Source organism: Macrotis lagotis, chromosome 5, assembly GCF_037893015.1.
Source record: "Macrotis lagotis isolate mMagLag1 chromosome 5, bilby.v1.9.chrom.fasta, whole genome shotgun sequence".
Classification (NCBI taxonomy): domain Eukaryota; kingdom Metazoa; phylum Chordata; class Mammalia; order Peramelemorphia; family Peramelidae; genus Macrotis; species Macrotis lagotis.
This window is the reverse complement of record NC_133662.1, coordinates 204,562,240-204,586,880: the sequence shown is the minus strand read 5'-3', so window position 1 is coordinate 204,586,880 and position 24,641 is coordinate 204,562,240. Positions and strand designations below refer to the sequence as shown.

The 24,641-nt window shown below is 30.8% G+C and overlaps 1 protein-coding gene across 1 annotated transcript in view; it reads left to right on the top strand.

Moving 5' to 3' along the window:
- The window catches only part of LOC141489455 (uncharacterized), a 216,996-nt gene that overhangs the window by 119,487 nt on the left and 72,868 nt on the right, over window positions 1-24,641 (top strand). The window contains exons 15-28 of the mRNA XM_074190069.1: window positions 1,048-1,101; window positions 2,544-2,597; window positions 2,698-2,751; window positions 2,949-3,002; window positions 4,930-4,983; window positions 5,072-5,116; window positions 6,590-6,643; window positions 7,127-7,171; window positions 7,527-7,580; window positions 8,197-8,241; window positions 12,817-12,870; window positions 14,452-14,496; window positions 16,588-16,641; window positions 16,721-16,765. Of these exons, the coding sequence (XP_074046170.1) occupies window positions 1,048-1,101; window positions 2,544-2,597; window positions 2,698-2,751; window positions 2,949-3,002; window positions 4,930-4,983; window positions 5,072-5,116; window positions 6,590-6,643; window positions 7,127-7,171; window positions 7,527-7,580; window positions 8,197-8,241; window positions 12,817-12,870; window positions 14,452-14,496; window positions 16,588-16,641; window positions 16,721-16,765 (711 nt within the window). The remainder of the gene's footprint in view (window positions 1-1,047; window positions 1,102-2,543; window positions 2,598-2,697; window positions 2,752-2,948; window positions 3,003-4,929; window positions 4,984-5,071; window positions 5,117-6,589; window positions 6,644-7,126; window positions 7,172-7,526; window positions 7,581-8,196; window positions 8,242-12,816; window positions 12,871-14,451; window positions 14,497-16,587; window positions 16,642-16,720; window positions 16,766-24,641) is intronic.

The window sequence follows — 24,641 nt, the reverse complement described above, 5'->3', positions numbered from 1 at the left end:
AGTTTGGTTGATAATAAAAATTAATTGAAAGAGTTCTTTCCTAGAAATTTGATATCACTGATAATTTTCAATAGAAGAATATTTGTGATGCTCCCTCTGCACTATTTCAGCATAGCCACAAAAATAGCTATTTTTCTCTGAATCCACCAGGAGGCTCTAGAAATCCAGCTTCTTTGATTTAGCATAGCTTTCATTTCTGTTTTATATGGATTCAGCTTATTTTTTCAGAGTATATTGATTATTAAATATCCTCAGAAATATTTTTCAGTGTATCTAAAAGATCATTCTTCAACATTAAACAGTTATGATTATCAAGTTCAATTTTAATTTAAATGTGGACAATCATGTATTTGTGTAATAATTTTAAAAGTCATTTCCAGATTAAATGAATTTCATTTAGTAAAGTAGAATTTTTAAAGAAATTATTATATTTTTGCCCTGAACTTCACATTTTTGAATAATATATTTATATAAATTTTTTCCATGTAGATTCATTCTCATGGGAAAAAGACATCTGAAAAAAATTTATAATAGAAATAAAAATGCATTGATGCAAATTGCATCTGATCTTAACTTTTCATTATTATGGAATTTAGAGAATTTAAGCATTTAAGAGAATACAATATAAGAAGTACTAGAATTCTATCAGTTCTATATTTATAGTGATACTGTTGAGTTGTATTCAATTAGGGATATCTTCACATTGTTTAGTTTTAAGTGGCTTCATTAAGAGTCTTATGTGATCTGGTAGAAAAAATGGTCATGTTATTTTATGGGGGTCTTTGAGATCATAGCTCCTACTGAATGTTGCAACATCTTTAAAAATTTAAATAAAATACAAATATATGTAGAATATAAGGGTTCTATATATAGAAATCTTTTTTTTTACTTTCAAGTTTAAGTAGAGTAATTTTTTATTAATTTAATGAGATATATTTTGAGGAGATCATTAAGGGTTCTTTTTAAGGCTAGGGAAATGAATATAAAGTAATCATTAGGAAACTGGCAACAGGATTTGATTAACATGTTTTTATACTTTTTACACAGGGTGGGCCTGGTTCATCAGGTGCCAAAGGAGAAGGGGGTGAACCAGGTCCTCAGGTAAAACCAAACTTTTTTTTCCCTTTTTTCCCCTTTTTAATCATTTTATTTTATACCAGAGATAAAATTTCTTCTAGGTCAGACAGGTACTGGAAATAAAAATTTCAGAAATATCAACATTTGGAATAAAGCTCTGAGGTTCTATATAATTTAGTACTTTTCTGTTAATAATTGGAAATTAAATCCTAGGGAAGTTAATGGACTTCTACAAGGTCACACAAGTAGTCAGTATCAGAGGTGGGAAATTATTTGTACACAATTCCTTATAACCTATTTTCTGTCTCAAGCTATATTTATTATTTGAGTAGAAGATTACTTTTGAGTAGATAGCTATCAAGAGAAATGAAAATGGGAAACATTTTAATCATTTTTTATAATCATTGCATAATAATATCCAAGCCTCTATTCTGTTCACTACCTTACAGTGGTTGCTGCATTTTAAATAATGAATCATTTTAATATTATATTACATTCATTTTCAAGTTTCATTCATTGGCCTTAAATGAGCTAATTAACCAATTTTTATTAAAGTTAAATATCTATTTGGCATAAAATTCTGATATTGTAATAATAGCTGATGCTTACTTGGCACTTTACACTTGTTATCATGTGATATCAACAACAACCTTGTAAAGTAGGTATAATATCCTCATTTAACAGATGAGAAAACTGAGACTTCACTATGTTAAATGAGTTGATGTTTGTACTAGAACTGGTGGTAGTGGAACTAGCAGGTCTTCCTGCTATAGTAAGGCTTGTTTTCTTCCTACCACACTGCTTCATGTCACTAGGTTACTTACATATAGATCTGCATTTAAAAAGTTATGAACTTATTTCTTCTCTGCCATATGTTGTTTGTTTTAATATCATTTTTCATATGTGTTTTGATCCATAGAGTTAAAAACTGATTATGTAGATAAATTCATCCTATAGTCTATATTATTAATCTACTATTTTAATTCAGAATTAGGAGGTTACTTTCAAGATAATGATGTCTATCACTACTTTTTTATTAAAATTAGCCAGATTATAGTCTTTTGGAAGTAGATGAAATAGAAAATCATTTTTTAGGACACAAACACACGCACACATTGTAAAGATTTCTTAACTTTTTAACTTAGTTTCTAAATAATACCTCATTTTCATATGCTAACATTTATACTTAAAAAACTCAGAAATTGTTTTCAATTAATTGGAAGCATGTGTATTCACTTGCTAGTTAACCAAGAATTTAGTAGAAAGGATTTGCTATTTCTCCTTAGTATTACCAAATTTTTAAAAAATAATAAAATGGAATTTTAACCTATTTAATTGGATGGGAAAATATCTGAAATAAACAGAATTAAATGAATTGTGATTTCAAGATGTTAATCTGGCCAATAATATTTACATCTTTAATCCATTGTGTTGCAAAATGGAATAATTGATTTATTTCAACATAGGGTCCTCGTGGTGTTCAAGGTCCTCCTGGTCCAACTGGCAAAGCTGGAAAAAGGGTATAATTTAATTATATGGTGAAGATTAAGAAATACATTTATTTTCATTTGCTATATAATAAGAAACCACATAGATAAGAATGTGCTTGGCATTTTTTAGGGTCGCCCAGGTGCTGATGGAGGAAGAGGAATGCCAGGAGAACCTGGGGCAAAGGTGAATTATGCTCATATTTGAATTTTCCTTCAATGTCATATTTTCATATCAGTTTGCCATATGACATTTTTCTTTACTGAAATGAGTGAGGTGGAAAGGAAAGAACTTTACCTTAAAATTCAAAATAGCAATTTCTTGTGATTTGTTCTTATATTTTATTAATTTTAAAATTGGTGATTTCTGTTTTTATTTGGCAGGGTGACAGAGGATTTGATGGGCTTCCTGGTCTACCTGGTGACAAAGGCCATAGGGTAAATAAAATGAATGATTCTTTTATTCATTGAATTACCACATTAGCGTGTCCATAAGATTTTAGAATTTTTATATTAAATTAATTTAACATCCCTGAAACAATTCCTGGAATAGTGTCTTGCACATGACAGGCATTCCAAAAATATTTATAGTAGTGAATTAAATAAAATAAGTGATTAGGAGAAGAAAGAATTAAACAATCTGAAAATATTAATGTATATGGTTTCTATATATTTTGTTCTTGCTGATTTCCTTCAAATTTCAGTGAAAAACTCATCTCTTAAAACATTTCTCTAGTTTCCCTTAAAATTAGTCCCTTCCCTCTGAGATTATCTCCAAATTATCCTGCATATAACTTGATTATACATAGTTTTTAGTATGTTGTCTCCCCATTAAACTGTAAGTTTCTTGAGGACAGGAACTGTTTCTGCTTTTCTTTGCATCCACAACATTTAAGATAATTCCTGGCAAATATAGTAGCTACTTAATATGTGCTTTCTGATGATAATAGCAGAAACCTTCAAATCAACATAAGTTTTCTGATATTTATTTCTTGGAACTTTTAAATAATTTATAGAAATCTAATGCATATAATCATATGTACAAAGTAGGGAAAACACCTGCAGTGCCCAAATAAATTAAGGCCAAGTTAACATTTCTGGATAGTTGAGGCAAATATGTTTGGAATTGCATTTTGACTTGTTATCTGAAAATTGCCTAATTTCACCCTCTTACTTTTTCCTTTATAGATGTAGTTAGGGTAGAATATATATACTAAAGCTAGCCAAATTAAAACAGATCTTTAGAATTGCAAATACATTTACAGCTATTCTCAGTTGAGTCTCAAGACAATCTATTGAAATGGGAATTACAAGTTTTATGATCTCTTTTTTACAGATGAGGCTAAAAGAGGTCAAATGACCTTGCCCTTACTACTATAATTGGTGTTTAAAAGCAGAATTTAAACCTGTATTCCACATTTAGAACTGTGTACATGATGGAACAAATGCGTTTTATAAACATCTAAATATACATAATTGATCACTGATCTTCATTGGCCTGATTATAAACCTCACAGAGTTTTGAGTAGTATAAATTAACAAGAAAAACAAAAAAGCATCATACAGTCATTCATTCACTAACTAAATAAAAGCCAATGTGGTTAATGGAAGAACCCTTCATTTATCATCTATATACACTGAGAAGTATTCACTCTCAAAAACCATGCATTTATAGTTCCATTTGACATTCTAAAATAGATTTTTAAGTGGATAGTTAATAATAAAGGGAATAAAATACTTTATACTTGTTTCCTTCAAAGGGTTTAGAGGTTATGAATAGCCTCAGGAATAGAATTAGAAAAAATAAGGGAAAAATGAAAATCTTACTTTTAATTTTTGAAAATATAGCAAAACAATCTGTTTGTAGACTATAAATCTGAAGCAATTACTATACAGTTCAGTTTCAGTAAACTAAATCATTATAATTTTCAAGTCCTGCAGAGTCATGTTTTTATAAATGAGAATACAAAAAAAGGAAAACAGTCTATACAAATCTATTCTTCAAAAAATAAGAAAAATTCATAGTAGAAGATAGCAAAATAATTTCAGGTATTTAACAAGTAAATTGTAACATAATAGTGAAATGCCTGAAAATAATTTGTGCATTTGTAAGAAAAATGTCTTTTAAAAAACAGAATTTATGGTTATGAGACATATTTGCCTAGCATTATTAGAAAAAAGGTCTGTCTTCTTAGAATATAGAGGTGTGTTTATCAAGGAATTATTCAGAGGAAAGCAAATAAAGCATATTAATAAGTTTTCACATCCAAGATTTCTGAGTTATTTGGTTAGGAAAATATCTATGTTGACTTGTGAAGTTCTATTTTGTTAGCATATTCAAATTATATTTTTCTTTACTTTACAGGGAGAACGTGGCCCCCAAGGTCCTCCTGGCTCTCCTGGTGAAGATGGAATGAGAGTATGTTTGGAGAAGTTTCATTTTTCAAATGATAATGAAGTGATATAGAGTGCCATTTCATTAGCATCTTTTGTTTTATAAATGACAGGGAGAAGATGGAGAAATTGGACCAAGAGGTCTACCAGGTGAAGCTGTAAGCACAACTTTCTTCTTGATTATAGAATTTTGTTCGAAAAATTAATAATTCCTATTTTGGAAAAAGGAATCATGACTAAATTAATTCTTTTTTGTCAATCTATTCTAGATGTGAAGTTTAGATTTTATATGATTATAGTGAATATAGGTTTTGAATAGATTTTTAGAAGTATAGGTACTTGTCAAGTGAAGCATTTAAATATGCATATTTGTATTAATATATATACATTTATAGAAATGTATAATTCACCCATGTATACTTGCATGCATATACATTTGTTGGTGAGGTGGGTTTTCCATTCTTGTCCTTAAAATAAAGGCTATAGAATAACATAAGATTATTTACAGGAACAAAGTTAGAGCTAGCCATATGCAAAACATAAAAGTTCCTTAATCATATTTTGATCCTTGACTTATTTCCATCTCTCTTCTTATCCTGTTTGGGTTGATAGGGTATTTATATTTGGCTAGAAAAAAGTGTACAAATTTGGAAATTTTTTATAAATAATTAGATGAAAATTTTGATGTTGAGAATGTGGGAATGAGAGACAAAATGCATGTGAAAAAAAGTGATAATGTTAGTTCTAAAGAAAAAGACAATAGATGAGGTCTACTTTGAGATCAAAGTAGAAAGATCTCAAATGTCTAGTTAAGGATTTGTACTTTAAAAGCTTAGAGATCATCTGTTCCAGGTTCTTCATTTAGCAATTGAGGGAACAGATTAGTGAAGAAAGTCAAATTCAGAATCAAGATTAAAACCCATTCACCCCAATGCCAACTAAGTCAAAATGGAAAAAAAAATGTATATTACAGGAAGCTATGTGGTTCAGTGGATAGAGAATGGACCCTGGAGTCAGATCTGACCACAGACATTTAATACTTGCTTACCTGTGTAACCTTGCCTGGGAAAAGTAAAAACAACAGCAACAACAATTAAAAAAGAGGTGCAATGTTAGCCTCATTGAAGAAAATTAGTCTCTAAAGAAAATGAGTTTCAAAAACTCTGTTTACCTTTCTGAAAAGCTCCCAGTAAGCACTCTGAAAGAAATAAAGAGACAGGAAGAATAAACAAGGAGCTTTTGTAGACTTTTGTATAGATTTCTGATTTAAATTTAGGATCTCATGTTGCCCTTTAAATTAAAAAAAATAGTGAAACTAAAGCACATCTTGAGATATAGTGATTTATTTTATATTTGTTAAAATTTCCCAGAGATATATAAGTATATACATTTTTTCATACTAAAGAGTCATTGTTGTGTAGTCTGGCTTGTGGAATAGAATAAGCACAAATATTTATACATCTTTAACAGGTTTTTAAAACATCTTTCTGTTTAAGATGAACAGAGACTTCCACAAATATTTATACTCTAAACATTGCATTAGATATTTTAGTGAATAGTTGACATTCAGGGGCAAAGACACATGTTGAGAATATTTAATGATTTTTCTGATTTGTTTTCTTCTCCTGTAGGGTCCACGAGGTCTGTTGGGACCCCGAGGAACACCTGGCCCTCCAGGACAGCCTGTATGTATTGCTTTGAAAGGAAAATTATTGAATATCTAATAAAAAAATCCCCCCAGTTAAATTCCCTATATATCCATAATATCTTTCCATAGTCAACCCATTTCTAACTATCACTTCATTTCTAGTTCTAGTAATAAAGTATATAAGTATCATTGATTGTTTTTCCTTTCTTCTTTTTCAGCTTTAGTTTATCTTTTCTAGAATAGACATTTTCTTCCCAAATCTCATAAGCCAAGGAATACTAATTTTAAATAATGCACCATTTTAATATAAGATAATAATCATAAAGAAAATTCAAATTTTGCAGTAAATTTTTTTCTTTAAATGATTTTCTCACTCTCATTTGTTTTTCTTCCTTCCTTGCTTTGTTCCTTCCTCTCTCCTTACTTTCTTTTCTCCTTTTTTCTCTCCTTTCCTTTCTTTTTTTTTTTTTTGGGCATGTGCTTTGTAATCACTTGCATTGATTTTTCTCTCCTTTTTCAGGGTATTGCAGGTGTGGATGGTCCACCTGGTCCCAAAGGAAATATGGTATGTTTAAAATCACAACAAAATAACTCAGAACCAAGACTTAAGCTTTTATATTTTAATTTCTAAATCTAAAATATGAACTTAATACTATGTTTTTTCAAGGAAAATTATTTCTATCAGAACTTAAAATGTTAAAAATATCAGCAAAAGTTGAACAGACAAAAGGGAAACATATGAAAAAACTAGTATCTCCAGAGGAAATTGTCTTCAGAAAATCAAATACATTTCTAGTTTTATTTTAGGTATAGGTTATATTATATTTAGTTATTGTAGGTATTTTATTTTTAGGTATATATTTTTAAAATATATAGTATAGAAAACCATCATCAATATCTCTTTATTTTTAATATTTTAGGGTCCTCAAGGGGAACCTGGACCTCCTGGTCAACAAGGAATTCCAGGACCACAAGTAAGTTTGTGATAATATCTATCTATCTATCTATCTATCTATCTATCTATCTATCTATATGAAATATATGCAATATATGATATATATATGTAGTTGTACCCACTTTGGATATTTCAATAAATGCAAATTTAGATTTTAATATTTTGGAATGTAAAATTGATATAATCTGTGGATTTTCTAAATAAACCTGAAGAGCATAGAAAGTACAGGAATACAGTGTTTGTGTGTGTGTTTGTGTTGTGTGTGTGTGTGTGTTCCAAAGTGAGCTTGCAGAGGCCTCTTTCTTCCAAGAGAAAAATGAGTCATTCAGTGTTCCCGGAATGCCAGCAGGAATAGCCACACCTGCAGGAGGGTTCTGAATAGGATCCTGTTACAGAGTGAGTGCCAGACAGGGAGCTAGTTCAAAAACACCAACAAAGTTCCAGAACTGACTGTTAAATGGGGAGGAGGGAATATTACATCAATCATTGCTGAGTTCCTTAAACAATTAATGTGAGATAGATTGTTAAAAGATGATTTTAAAAAGAAAAACAATTCATCATTCAGTGATTTTTGCCATTGTCCTAACTGGATTATTTTCTTTTTTCCTTTTTCTTTTTTTTTTTTTTTTAAACAGGGCCTTCCTGGTCCCCAAGGTCCAATTGGCCCTCCTGGTGAAAAAGTAAGTTACCATGTAACTCATGTAACTCTAATCTGTTCTACTCACTGAACTGGTGTGAACAACTTCAATTTAAACCTAAAAGCTTTTCCTTATGTTATGAATATTGTCCACTTATGGCCTATTGCACAGGGATTTGTTTGGAGGACCACTGTAAATTATAGAACAGAGGGAGAAGAGGAATTTATTCATATAGCACTGAGACTGATAAAAAGTTTAGATAACTGTCTCTTGGATAGCTGCCAAAAGTGACATTCTCAGCTATATTAATTTCACAAACCCATTAGATGAGGGAAAGTTTTTCCTAGCTTTGGGTCCTCCTTTTCTCTCATTTAAAAAATGTAATTAAATATGCATGTGAAATAGCATTTTTTTTTACCAAGTTATAAGAAAGGGGTAAATTTGGAACTTTTAACTGTCATCACTTTCTTTGTATAGATGGGTCTTTGTGCTCATTATGTACTTCAGGAGGGGATCTGTGACATAATAAGACATTTATTTTATGCAGATTTTTGCCCCATCTTTCCCTATGGTATTCTCAAAGCATTAACTTCTATTCCTTCAATGCTAATTCATTCACATATTATCCTAATATTCCTTATTTTTTATAAGCAGTATTGACTTCATGTGATTTTTACTAAATGAACCATGTATTTTATTTATGCCTACCTTTGCATGAATGTTGTTCTAGGGAAATGGCAAAATATATAGTCCATGCCTTCTAAAATCTCTCCCCAAAGTGCATTTTTCGGTCATCCTTGTCTTTAGGCCCTAAAATCACTCCCTTGCCACTTTTTATCACAATTTGGTCTTTTGTAAAAATACATCATTTATCATGAATTGCATACTTGTTCATGTGCTCATTAACTTTTCCAGCACAATGTCCATTATGTTTGCATGAGGCTATTAAAAGAGGTTTCAAATACTGAAATTTTATCTGCTCAGCCAGACGTGAAAGACAATATCTGAATCTCTTCTACTCATATTCCATTAATATTCTGAGAAACAAGGAAGAAATTTTGAAAAGAACTATCATAAGTAACATTGAAGATACATCCCTCTGTCTTCTTTGCTTCTGCTGACTGTATTTCAGTATTTTAAGTATCATAGGTACAGCTACCACTTTTCAAAATGGATCTCAATTACACTATAACATATAGGGAGGTTTAGTGATGTGCTTTGACTTCTCTTTCATTATGTCTCTGAGCTCCTTGAAAGCAGGTATTTTTTTTCTTTTTTTTTGCTTTCCTTTTTGTTGCCATTGTTAGAGCAGTAGCTGGCACACTGGAGATGCTTGATCAGCTCTACAAGATCTTATGTTCCTAAAGTCCTGCCTTTAGAAAAATGCAGAGTTTACCCAAACATGACTGAAAAGCATCAGAATAGCATTTTAATTAAGTCTTACTTTATAAATCATACATATCATCAAATTTTTTCACTTTATATGAGAGTAAAAGAGAAATCCTAAAAAAAGAAAGAAAATTACACATAGAAACAAACATACCCATCATATGTATCAGAAAAGAATGTTTTATTTAATTTTTTATTCAGATTTTATATTTTCTAATGTCAGTTATAATATTAATTTCCCCCCAAATCTTTAATTTTTAAATAGTGATATCAACAATACAATTTCAGTTACTTTGTGTTGAATGAATATTTTATTGTAAAGAAATTAGTTGAAGGGAAAAATCAGAAAAAAAGATAATCTTTTCCTTGGTATTTTGATTGCCTAGACTTATTGAATATGTCTAAGGATGCAAATCAATTCAAGTTGTTGTCATTAATTAATATTTGAATGTTATTTAAGCCAACACACACACACACACACACACACACACAAATACAGAGGATATAATAGCAGGCTAGGAGCTGTGTGAGAAAAACATGTAAACAAGTATAAAGATGTAGCAGTTAGAAAGGTTTTTTTTGAAATTGTAATTAAAATTTCACTTTAGCATTTAAAATTACAATATTGTGCTGACACAAAATATCTAATTTTGTATAAATTGGTACAAGTATATATACATTTGCATATATACCTACAAACACAGATATGCATATATATGTGAGTGTGTCTATAAATATATACAGATAAGATGTCTAGATGCATAAATGTCTAATATATATGTATACATATGTATATATATATATATCTGTATCCACACACACCAACACACACACACACACACACACACACACACACACACACACACACAACCATGTACACACATATACCTAAAGATAGATTATTGGTATTTAGTTGCCAGAGTTGAATGAAAGGGGGCTTAAATCAGTTTCAAATGAACTTGTTTCCTCAGGGAGTACTTGAGAGTAGGAGATAAAACCCTTCAAAGCCTATAATATCTCAATTCCCCAATATCCATGTGAAGGATGAGCAACTTTCAAGACCTACGTTGTAAATATAATCACTAGCAAAGTGAGGAAGACTTATGAAATAATGAATGAAAAGAAAATATTAGATTACAATTTTATACTTTAAATGTATAATTTATAAAGAATAAGAAGATTGGGTGGAAATATAAATTCAAAATGGAGAATATTTTTTAAAAGGGATAGATTAATAGATTTAAAAGCGTGAGTGTGATGGTAAGTATTTTACAATAGGCTCACTACAAAGCAAAAAGTACACATAATAAATTTTAAATGTTAAACTTCCTTTTATCATTTTTTCCATTTTTTTAAGTATAGCCAGAAAAATAAATCAAACAATGGTTTCTAGTATTTACTTATTTATGAGGTATAAATACTCACACAATTGTCTATAATGGATAGACTACAGTACATCCTTTTTTTACAACAATTGAAATACTGACAAAAAAAGCTGGCTAAAGTTTATAATTAAAATAACATATTTCTACTACAAAGTCAAAATGAACTTGAAAACTTATTCAGAGACAATTTAAGGCTTCCCAGAACTTAAAAAAATCAAAAAAATCTAAAAAAATGTACATTAAGAAATGTAAGAAAATAATCTCCAAATTGTCCTCATAAAGGAAAATAAAAATAGTGTTTCAAACTTCAAAACATTTTGCCTTTTTCTTTAATATATTAAATAACATTTTTAAAAGGAAATATAGTTTGAGCAGCACAATGTTATTCTGTAGCCAAATAAAATCTCAGACAAAAATAGATTATTATTATGCTGAAAATCATAGTAGCTTCAAGCTATAATCTGAAAAATCTGAGCCTAATCATTAATGACTAAAATATGCACATTTAACATAAGGAAGGCATTTGAAGCATTTTTGAAAAAATAAAAAAAATCAGAATATTCAATTCACATGCATCTCAAGTAAGAGAAATAGATAAACAAAAATTTATCTGTTTCATTTCTTTATGATCCTAATGCCTTTTCCTCTTTTGTTCAGTAAGTTATATTTCTTATTAGTGTTTTGGAAATTATTTTGGTTATATTTCTAAATATCCCATTTAGATAAAAGGAGAAAGAATCTATTTAAAGATGAAAAGATGGTATCACAAGCCAAGGATGCTCAACAGAATTGAATTAAGAAAGAAATTGTTCTTCAGTATTCATTGTTCTTGGAGACACTGAAGTGCACATTGAAAGTACAGTGCACATTGAAGGAGACAACATATATGACCAGAAGGCCAAAGATACACACACACGCACACACACACACACACAAACACACACAAACACACACACACAAACACATGAACAGAGGCATTCATATTGTAGAACAGGCCTGTTAAAAGTTACTTTTACTGAGTATTTGTGTTCCTAGAGGTGCTGCTTGAAGAGAACAAAGGTTCCAAATTATCTGTCATGAACAAAGAGGACCAAGAGACCCAGGACTTTTTGGAGGTCACAGTTGAAGATTTCACAATATATTCATGAAGCTGATTAAATAGGAGAAAGCAAGACCTCAGTGATTCAGTTCTCCCCTTCAATTCCTTTAAGGAACTTAATAGTGTATCTACAACTATTCACCTCAAACTATAGGAAGCAGAAGAGCAAGTTTTGCATTTCTGAAACATTTCATTGAAGGTGGGCTGACAGTCAAAGGATTTTGTCAGAATGAGTAACAGCCCATGTGTAAGGAAAGTAACCACTTTCACATTGTGATCCTGGTTAAGATCATCTAGAATTCATTGATTAGGGAAGAAACATTTGAAGCAAAGCTTTTTAAGGCAATCCAATCCACCCATCTTCCTGTTGTACTTAAGCCTCAGATATATACTATGACAACCACAAATTTCTGCTCTACCCCAGGAAGATCTAAGCTTAATCCTATTCCTTTCCTTTCCTACTAAAAGGCATTAGACATGTCTAGCATGTATTTTTTTATTTTTATTTTTTGAAACTGTAAATTGTATTTTATTTCTTTTTATTTCCTCTCCTATGGTGCTTTTGTTAGTTACTTCTTTCTGATACCTTCGTGTTATACTAAAATATAATTTGAACAATTGCATCAATGGTTATATCTACTTAGTACTTTATTGTTTAAATATTACCATTCTTCTGATATTATTAATATATTACAGTGAGTTTTATTTTCTTGTATAATTATCTTTTTCGTGGGTTTTAATTAGGGTCCGCAAGGAAAACCTGGTCTTGCTGGACTTGCTGGTGCTGATGGGCCTCCTGTAAGTAATACAAAATGTCTTTTTGAATTTTTCTGTATTTAGACAATACAAATCTAGAGTTAGCACATCTTGTTACAAGACTTTATTTTCAGACTAGTAATAAATTAATCATTAAAAATTAATATTCTAAAATACCATTATTATATCACTATCTTGCTTAAATCAATGATGTTCTGTTGATTATTTAATGTATTCTATAACCTCTCTCCAAGCTACATTTTTAAACTTAACCTCTTGTCTATAGGAACTCCTGCTTCAGTCAAACTAGGGTTTGCCAACATGATTCTTGCAATCATCATTTTATATGACTGTATATATATATACATATATATATATGTATATATATATATATACACATATATATTTACTTCCCAGCTCTTTATATCTAGCCTAATACTATCCATTTAGAATACAGTTCTTTTTCCATGAATTTCCCCAGGCTACTTAGTTGAACAGAGATCTTCCCCTCTGGATTCATAATACCTGTCAATGGCATTCACTTTCTATTTAGTCATGCATCTGTGAAATTATTATATTCTCTATATTATTTTATTTAACTATTGAAGAATTGAAAACATACTTGACTTTTGTATTATAATTTCCATTTTAAAGAATTTATGTTTTTCTCTCAATTATAGGGTAATGTTCTTGAACATAGAATTCATAAATTCTACTTTTTAACATTACCCACTGTGTTACAGTCTTCTAGCAGATTCAGTCACTTTATAGGCACACTATCTCATTGACCATAGAACATGAAGAATTCACTGTTCTTTGTCTTATTGATTTTCAAAATTTGGTCATTAATAGTAATTACCTTTATATTTGTTCCCATTTAGTTGAGCATTGTCTTCTATGGGATATATATTTAACCAACATTAATATTGTTTTGTAAATTTTTCACAGGGGGTCCCTTAATTTACTAACAGTAAATGTCAGGAAGAATATATGAGATGTCTATTGCATATCTTACTTATACTATTTAACTATCTTTTCCCCTTATCAAATAGTAACACAGTATTAATTACTTGAAAAGATAATGGATATGATTATTGATTATTTGACTGCTTGTCAAATACATTTCCAGTATAAAAAAAAGTTATTTTTGAGATTTCTCCCTGTGTCTACCCTTTCAAAACTTACTGGAAAAAACAAAAGTCAACTTTGAATATTCTCAGTGGAAAATATATTCAAGTTGATGTCAGATTGTTTCAGTTGAAATAGATCTTCCTTATGTATGTGTATATGTACATATGTATGTATACACATGATTCCTTTACATATATAATCTCAATGTATATAGTATTGATTAGTTTATCATTCTTAACCCTATTAATGATTGGTCACATCTCATATGTTCTCATACACTGTCTTCATGTAGATATACAAATTTCCTTTAGAAAAATTTAACATTTCAGGAATTTAAAAAGTTAGCAATATTTCTAAATACCAGCAACAATAAAAACACATACTCAAAAAAACCTCTAAACCTGAAACCTGAGTGAAATATTTTTTCATTATTTTATTTTTTAAAAGTTATTGATAACTCTTCTAATAATTGTACATTTTTCTTCTATTTAGGGCCATCCTGGTAAAGAAGGTCAATCTGGAGAAAAAGGTGCTCTGGTAAGTTTCAAAGCATAAACTCCAATGTTCAATTTGTTTATCTGTGTAAGAAAATGTTTTCAAGTTTGTGAATCATGGAATGTACTTGGTTCTTTCAAAGTTGTTGGCTATTAATATGAATACTAGAAGGTAAACCATCTATTCAACTCATGCATGTCCTGACAGATGTATTTATTGATTGGCATCTGAACAATTTTGCTAGCATTTTAATTTTTGGACAGCATTGGATTTATTTATGTTTATTTCAGTCTCCTCAGGATATAATAAAGTGGCATATGGTTTAGATAGATAACCTGTAAGTTTGAATTTCCAATTTGGTAGCTTATGCTTTTTAATTCCTGACTTATTTCTAGAGGGCAGGCCTAGGCAAAGATTTAAAAGCACATGTGACACATGAGTAGGAACTTCAAACAGTGCCACTGAAATTACAAAATAATAGAAATGAAAAAGTATCTGATTAAAATGTGAATGATGGAATCAAGTTTAAATTTTAATTCACAATTTTTTAGGTTTTCTTTTTTGTTTAGTAAGAATAACCCTTTATACATGTAATTTATTATTTTGTTTAAATAGAAAAAATATATTCACCAGTGATATGAGTTTGAAGTAATAAAATAAAATAATTTTTAGAGCTTTGGATTCTCTAATATTACTAAAATATCAGCAATTTTTTCAATCTTAGAATCATTATAGAACTTAGGATTCACACAGTACATATATGGTTCCTTAGATCTGAATTTGAGAGGAATCCACATAGGAAATCAATATCTGTTTATCCATAGTTTCAATCATATAGATGTAATTTGTGACTCTACAAGTCATCTAATATCCCTGAGCATTAGTTTCTTCAGGGATAAATGAGGGTGTTTTATTTGTGGGTATCTCAAGCCCTATCCTATGATTCACTAGAACACGATTTCTTAACCATTTGGCAAGTCTTGTGAAGAAATTGGGAACCCCTTCTAATTATAATACTTTAAATACATTACAAAAAAACAAGATTTCAAAGTAAGTCAATTGCATTGAAATACAATGAATTGTTTTTATGTTCAGGCCCCAGTTTAGAAATCCCTGATTACAGTTACTATGGTTAGCAAGCCTCTTTCTAGTTTGAAGGACTATAAATCTTTTTCAGCTATCTTCACTATCTAATAAAGGTTACTTTAATGAGTAAGCATCTTCCCTGGAGAAAGCAGGCTTTAGCCCTTTCTTGTATTACTTTTCCAGTTTCTGGATGAGCCTCAGCTGTAATCCTTAGATGGAATGTCATCTTCTGAATCTGCAACTCTCTCCCCCATTCATGGGCATGAATAATAAGTCTTTCCCCTAAAAGGAGATAATCCACTTCAAAAGTCATTCCAGTCAGTGCTTATATAGTTCTCAAGCAGTTTTCTTGACCAATAACCCTCCAATTCTTTTCTTCTTATCTAGACTGCATGGTAATGTTATATCAGATTTCCTCTTTGGATTCTTCTTAAAACTTTTATTAGTAGTTTTTTTTTTTTCCTTCTTGTCACTTAACTTCTGGGTCAAAAATTTATTTTGGTTCTTAGATCTTATATCTACTCCCAATTGAGGTAAACTAGGGATCTACTTCTTTAATTAGAAAGGAGTCTCCTGAAATTGGGTTAAGATGACTTTTAATTACATCCTTATCAGTCTCTCTGTTTTGTGAAAATAAGAATAGCTTTATGGACTAGACCAGGCTAAAAGTCTCTTGACCTTCACCCAGTATCTCCCAGAATATCACAATGATATCTCTCCTAAATGTCCTTGATTATATCTATGATAAACAAAACTTTAAACTGTTTAGGTGCTTTGTGATTTTGATCCTATTTTTTTCATTTGTTTTGTTATTACTTCCCAGGAATCTGATACTGCTTTAAATTGAAATTTTATCTCATGTAGAGACAACTAAGTCATTGGTTTATATATGCAGTTTATCATAACTGCAACCATTTAAGACTTTATGATAATGGCTAGAATTTTCTTTATGGAAGTCTATATCACTTTTTAAAAGTTTGCTTTCAAAATAAACTGTTTTTGAATTATCAAATAAACCTTGTTTTCAATTTATCCACTCTTTTTCAGGGTCCTCCTGGTCCACAGGGTCCCATTGGTTATCCTGGCCCCCGTGGTGTGAAGGTAAGTATTTAAGTGTTATTCTCACTACCTAATTTGAATATGAAAATCTAATTTTAATTTGATCTAATTTGTTATCTAGGGTGCTGATGGTGTAAGAGGACTTAAAGGTTCTAAAGGTGAAAAGGTAAGATTTGATCTTCTATGTATTTTATTATTTCGATATATAGTTTAACTATCTTGGATAAATTATAAATAATTTAATCTTAGTGTTAGCCAATTGATATGACTGAGAGCTAAGACCAAATGAGGGAGAAATCTGTACCACTTCCTAACTTTAACCTGGGCTCCACAAAAGCATTTGGTTCCTGAACATGATTGACATTTTAAAAAATTTATTTATGTATTTATTTTTATTTTATTTATTGACATCTCTGTTGAATGTAGTTGCAATGTCCATAATGACTGATAAAGAGTTGTAGTACAAAGATTGCAGCTGTCATCCTTACCTTGTTTTTGTTGAATTCCTTGATGTTCTTCATAGCCCACCTCAAATGCTTCCTCCCAATATAACCTTTCCTGTTCCTCCTAGTTAATTTTCACGTATTCCTCTCCCAGATCTTCCCAGCATTGAGTACCTCTATGACAACTACTTTCAAAATACTTGAGCAATTCACCGAGTCTTTTTTATCTTTACTTTGCTTACAGCACCTATTATTGACTTGCATGAAATATTTTATTTAGGAAACTTTTTTCTTTACACAAATCTTTAAGCTCAATGCTTCAGTATAAGTTGACAAATTACTTTTAGACACTATAATTATTATGAAAAACCATTTATGGTGACAAGATTTCATATTTCATATACCTTCTTGCCTATATTTATGTGTGTTATCTATCAAACATGTAAGCTTCTTAATATTGAGAGCTGTTTCCTTTTTTGCTTTGTATGCCCATTTTCTGTTACAGTACCTGGTAGATAGTATATTTTAAAAATTTGGTTGTGGATCAAAATGAATTGTGAAATTATCTTTGTAATGGAGTCAGAAGACTCCAGTCCCAGATCTGTCACTTGCAATTGTGATCTTGTGTCAGAAACTTCATGTCTCTCCCTTTTCCTCATCTATAAATGAGGATTTTGAGTTATAGAATTGTCTAAATTCTCCCCTATACCTAGATTCTAGGATGAGAAACTTTCCTGTGTTTACTTCAGAACTATTAGTGGTAAAATTCAAAGTAGCACAAAATGTCTGTGATTTCCTTCTATTTATATATTTTGGAAGTTACCAAATTTTAAAATGTGAATTTTTATTGTCCAAAGATGATATGGAACTGTGTTTAAAAAAATCTAAAATATTATCCCCCCCCAAAAAAGACTCTCCCATTAGGGTATCATCATTTTAACTATGTAGCTAATATTATTTACTTGGACTTCTACTTGGTGACTTTATATGTGTGTGAGTGTATTTATTTTTCACATCTAAATATTGAAATTAAGACATTCCCAACTTCCCTAACATATAATCTGAGAGCAAGAAAATAATTTACTTTTTTTCTTATAGAGATATTTCTCCCATGTCAATCTTAAACTAGATTTTTTAGTAAGAGAGTTTTAGTTCAATTCAACATGACTTTTGGAGTCCCTAATAAGAGTAAAACAGGGGACTTATTGTACTGGGGAGAAAAAAAATATGTATATGTATATCTATATCTATATAGATATAGATATAGATATATATATAGATAGATATGTTTGTGTATATATGCATATGTATGTATGTATGTACACAGTAAAAATAACTCAAAATAATATCAAAAGTGTTTGGGGGAACCTAACAACTACAGGGGTGAATAAAGGGGAGATAAGGAAGTGACACCTGAGTTAAACCTAGAGTGGAGTTAGAGATTCCAAGAGATGATCAAGAATAAGGACAAAATTTTAGAAATGAGGGAGAGAATCACCATAATGGTTGATAGAATGTCATATAAGTAGTCAAACAGAACTATAGAATAGGGCTAGAAAGAGGATACTGTGAGAGGGAGTATGATGAAATTATTCTAATAATACAGATTGGAGCCTTATTTTGAAGGCTATACATATGAAATAGGACTTTGTAATTATCCTAGGAGCCTTGGGAGTCCCTGAAATGTATGGATCAGGGTACTGACATAGTCAAACTTGGGGTTTAGAAATATCAATTTGACAGCCTTTGGAGAATGAATCAGAGAGATAAAAGTTTGGATGAAAGGAGATGGATTAGGTGTCTAGAAGAAAGATGATGAGATAGATACTGGACTAAGGTGGTTATGATGTGGCAGGTGTGATTGAGACAGAATTAACAAGTGACTCAGTTCATAGTTGAGGGAGAATGGAGTTACCTGAGAAGCATTTATTGACCTCTTATATTGTGCCAGAAGGCAAAAACAGTGCTTGATATCTTGAAATTCCTATTCTATTAAAGGAGAGCACTATGTCTAGAATCCTTGTCTATATAAGATATACACAGTGTAAATGTGAGGAAATCTCAGGTGAAAGGCACAGGGGGGTAGGTGGGGGGAACCCCTGGCCCTGAAGGAAATCAGAAAAGGTCTAAAAGATGGTGGAAGTTAAGCTGAGTCTGAAAGGATTTTGGGGTTCCAGAAAATGAAGATGAGGAGAGGGACAATTCCAATTATAAGAGATAAATAGGGAAAATGCAAAAATGGAAGATTGTGTGTTGTTTATGGAGAGCAGAAAGGCAGTAGTTTAATTATTTTGTTTAATATGTGGAGTTAAATAAACTGTAAGAAGACTAGAAATAGACTGAGGTACTGAAGTTGACCATGAATTTCTGAAACTGGGTGACTAGAAAGACAGTAGTACACTTAACCAAAAGAGAAAAGTTATCATTCTTGGGTTTCAAATGATACATATAGCATATGTTCATCCTTCAGTTGGTGGTAGAAGCTTGAACTTTAGGACTGAGATGAAGGATAGATGTGTAGTTTGTGGATTCATCTATATGGAGAAAATATACCCATTAGATTTGGTGAGAATTATGAAGTAGAATAAGATTGGGATCCAGACACAGAACAAAATCTGCTTTACATGACCTGGAGGCTACATAGTAAGAAGACAGATATCAAGACCTAGCATCTGAAACCCTTTATGGTTATGTAGTGGGTGATTTACTTAACTTCTATTGTCAACAAGGGAAGTTCTTCACAATATCTCATGTTAGATACTGAGTTGATTATCAATCCCTTTGTAGGATATTGTAAAGGGAGGCAATTTTATCCCACAATGGTTCTTCTTCCCTTTATATATACCATAAGCACTCCTAAACATAAGTGAGACTGTCTTTCAGGTCCAAGACCAACCTATATAATGGTGAAAGCTTTTTGAGAACAGAGATTGTCTTTCATCTAGCTTTGTAATTCCAATGCTTAGCATATTATGTACTTAATAAATGCTTATTGATTGACTGAGAGTTTCCTTCTGATTCTGAGGAGGTTAAAATATATAGAAATCCCTTTTGAAAAGTTTTCAAAAACCTCTTTGCTACTAAAACTTTCCCAAGGATGCTTTCAATGGGTCTAAAGAAAATGAACTTGCATCCCTCTACTCAGTTATTGCTCAGTTCACTTTCAATTAGTCCAAAATGACTAACTGAATAAATTAGTTTACTAAAGTGAACAAGAATTATCCCAGAATTTCTTTTGGTCTGGACTCAATCAGAAAAAAATGAAAGTGAGATAACAGCAAAAAAGTTGAAGAATCACTCTTATTTATATAGGATTTTCAGTCTTCTAAAGCATTTTATCTACATTATATTTATTTCTTGTCAAGTCAGAAAATGTCTTTAGCAGCTATGAAGATAGTTTGTTGTATGTCAGGTCATGTTTTGCACTTTGTTACATGCTTATAATCCAGAAGTTTTAGGGGATTTAGAAACAGTCATTTATATTCTTTAAGATTGTGATTGAAAATATGTGAAACAGTTTATGATTTTATCTGACTTGTTTTCTCTGATTTGTGAGTCATTACCTGATTTTTAGATTTTTTTTATCTGAATCCTTGCAATTATGTAAATGGTTTTTGGGAAGAGTAAAGCACCCAGTTCAGGTGGGAAAAACTAATCTGTGTTGTTGATTCCCTCTGAGTCTCCCCTTAAATAGCAAGAGTAATTTAGTTATTCAAGTATAAGTCTCAGGGATTTAATTAAGCATTCCATAAACAGATTCCATAAACAAATTAAGATTCTATAAATAAAAATAGTAACTTGTAGTCTACCCTCTTCAGTATTAGCCATGCTAAAAAGATATAAAGTTTGTTTATCTAGAAATAGAATTGTGGGTTTAAAAATCTATTATACAATATTTTATGGTCTATAATAAATAGCAGTCCTATATATCCCCCTTAACCCTATTCCAACTTATCTTTCCTATGAAAATATATACATTTAAGAAAATTAAAAAGGAGCTAATATTTGAGGGTTAGATAGGAAGAAATTCATGGATATGAATTTTTTACCAATTTTCCTCACAGATATTTACTTTTTATAAGTTGGAAAGCCAACCACATAAATCTTTCTGATCATGAAGGAAAAAAATCCTAATGTGTTTACCTTATGGGCTATGAAAATTGTGTATAACCCAATTATTTAAGTAAGACGCTGTTAGGCAAGGAAACACTCTTAAGCTACATTGCCTCTAAAGGCACAGATAACTAAAGAATTCTGGGTATGAATAAACTAGTAGTTATTCAAGATAATTTTTTTAATCACCCATAAGCCATCTGGACCATTTATTAACATAATTTCAGTATGAGTATTCATTTGCCAACTGCACTGATTCTTCTCATTCATTTGAATAAGCAGAGAGATGTACATTCTTGGCAGCATCCCCTTCCCCTACTCTTCCCACCTCCACCCAAACACAAATATACTTTTGAATAATAGAAATCAAGCCTAACTACCATAATGTTTTCAAAAGCATCTTGAATGAATTTGTCATCAATCAAAGAACAGTAAAAGTGGGTAGAGCTTTTTCCATTTTGCTTCATTTTTGAAAGGGAAAAAAATCAACAAACTTCATGTTGCCTGCTAAAACCTTGAAAGTTTAATAAAGACAGTTTGCTATATACTATTCTGAAAAACAGGAACACATTTTGAATAGATCAGGATTTTTTGGTAATAATATTAAATGCACTCTGATAATTACAGAGTATATATTGTCAATTCTGAGGCCAATTACTGATTGTAGCAACTGGACCAGCGGTATTCAACAACCAGTTCATTGATTATTATTTTTCTGTGACAGAAAAATCTTCAGAGTTTAGAATTTCTATTGACAGTGAATATGAATAAAAATAACACCTGGTATAATTTTTTCTCCTCTTGATTTTCATGGGGAGAGAAGGAGATAGGGTATTTCTCAGGAATTATTAAATGTTACTAGTATGTGTCTAGCAGTGATCATGAAAAATGAATAGATAAGAAACTGGAATATGAAAGAAGAATCACTCTAAAGGAGAAATCGAAAAGGCCAATGTTTTAATTAAGAGGGAAATACTTGACATTTTGTAGAATCATACATTTAGAAGGAATTTCATTTGTCACCTTATACAGACCCCATTTCAAGCATGAATCTGTCAAGTATAAATGTCCCAATAAGTAATCATTCATTGTCTTCCTAAGATGTCATAAAAGGAAGATTTCCTGTCTTCCTAGCCATTTCTAATGTGATGTTCTTTTTTTCCTTCTGTTATCTCCTGGAAAACTCAATAGTTCAATCCAATTTAGTCCAATCCACAAAATATTTATAAAATGCATCTAATGGGTAGGACCCTGCTTGGTGCTATTGATACAGAACAAAAAGTAGACCCCCCAAAAATAATCATCTCTTAAAGAGCATGCATTTGTTTGGGAGTATGCTACATACAAATAGAAAAATGGTACATGATAATATTTGGGAAAGGAATACAACATTAACCACAAAGGATATCAGGAAAAACATCCTAGAGGAGATGCCACCTTAACTGAGCCTTGAGGGGAAACTGGGATTTTTAGAGAAAGTGGTGAAGAGGGAGAATATTCCAGGTGTGGGAAGCAACTTGTTCAAAAGAAAGATGCTCAAAAAATAACTTTTCTAAGTGTTCCTTACCTTAAATCCTTTCCAGGGCTTCTATTCATAGAATTGAGAGTAAAGAAGAGACTTTATGAATTATCTAATCCATCCATGCTTTTGTAGATGAACAAAATGAGGCCTAGAAATGTTCAATGATGCTTCCAAAGTCATAAAAGTAGTAAAAGGATCTAAATGTTATCCTGTGATTCAAAATCTACTTCAGATTTTCATTTATGATCTTCATATTTAAGATTGAGATAATAATAATAATAATTAACCTCTATATAATGCTTAAATTTTGCAAAGTAATTTATGAAATCCCTTTATATAAAGTTTATGTAAAATATTCTTTATATATAATATACTTTATGACTAAATGCATGTCAAAACTCTGTGAAGTAGATGCTATTATTACCCATATTGTAAATATGAGGAAACTGAAGCTAAGAGAGGTAAAAGTAGAGTGGTTAGAGTTCCATATCTATTGCTGGGGCAGAATTTGAGTTTATCTTTGTGACTCCAAATCTAGTATACCAGACTGAACAGAATCTGATCTCATACCTCTGGCAAAAACCTTCCCTTTGTCAATGTCATTCAAGGCTTTGATGAATCTCAGCTTCCTATTGATAAGATGAGGAGGTTGAATCAATCACTAAATTACTTTCCAAGTCACATGATAGGATGATGATCTAAGTGCTGATGAAGGAGGCAGAATTAGGATTGAAGTAAAGTTTCTAGTCTCATATTCAATCACTAGACCTCAAGCAACATTGCTTCCATGGATTTCATTTGATAAATTCAGATTTGATCATTTGGGGTGTTAACAGCTCCATTACTTAAGAGAATTACTACATCAAAAATCGACATTGCAAAACCCAAGTACCACAGTGGATCTTTGATTTAGTAACAATGGATTTAGGACCAATATGGGTATCCCTCTGATGATGTAAATCACACTTCATCTGCAGCAACCACTGCCTTTCTTAAGTTCTCTTTCTGTCCTATTGATGATGCACAGATTCCAAATGGAGTATTCATTACCACGGATTTTCCACTACCTTTCCTTTGTTTATCTTTCACATTTATTGCATGATTTGTTGATCTCTGTAAGTATATCTAGATCAGTTAACTAATTTACTTTACTCTCATGATTAGGCATTGAAAAAACAAGTTTAATGAAGTTGAAATTCCATTGACAGGCTCTTCTATATTGATGTGCCTATATTTAAATAGCAAAACCTCTAAAATACCAGTTTTTTCTTAAAAAATAAAATCTTCCTTCATATATGGCAATCAGGTAATTGACAGTGTGATACTTTGAGAAAATAATGAAGAAATTAGTCAATAGAAAATTAAGTGGTCATTTTAAGCTTTCATACATCTGTTGTTATCAAATTACATTTCAAGTATCTTATCTCTCCCAAAGCCTTCTTTTAATATTCTTTTTAGAAAGAAATTAAGTATGTATTCATTATCTTTCTTGAAAAATTAAGAATGAATGAAGAAAGCTTCAATTTATTGTCAGATATATGAAATTAAATTCTCTTTGAAGTGAGATTCAAATCAAAATTGAATTTGACTATTGAATCCCTGTGAGTTTTTATAAGCATAGAAATATTCAAAGAAAATAGCCCTTTTGGGTCTGAATTAGTTATCCTCCTACACTTGGTTTCAGTAGAGTGCTGTTAAATTCAAATGGAAGCAAGGGTTTCTAAAGCATACAAAGATCCCTGTAGGTCATATATTTACTTAATTTCACAATGTAATAATATGTATGCTTTATTGTATTTTTATTTATTTTGTTAACTTTTTCCCAATTACATTTTAATCTGGTTTGACTATACTCAATAATGTTATGGTTCATATGTGGCCTATGGTGCACATATTTGACATCTCTGATCTAGTATAATAGTAATTAACTTGATAATGGAGCTGTGTCTGAACAATTCTCTTAA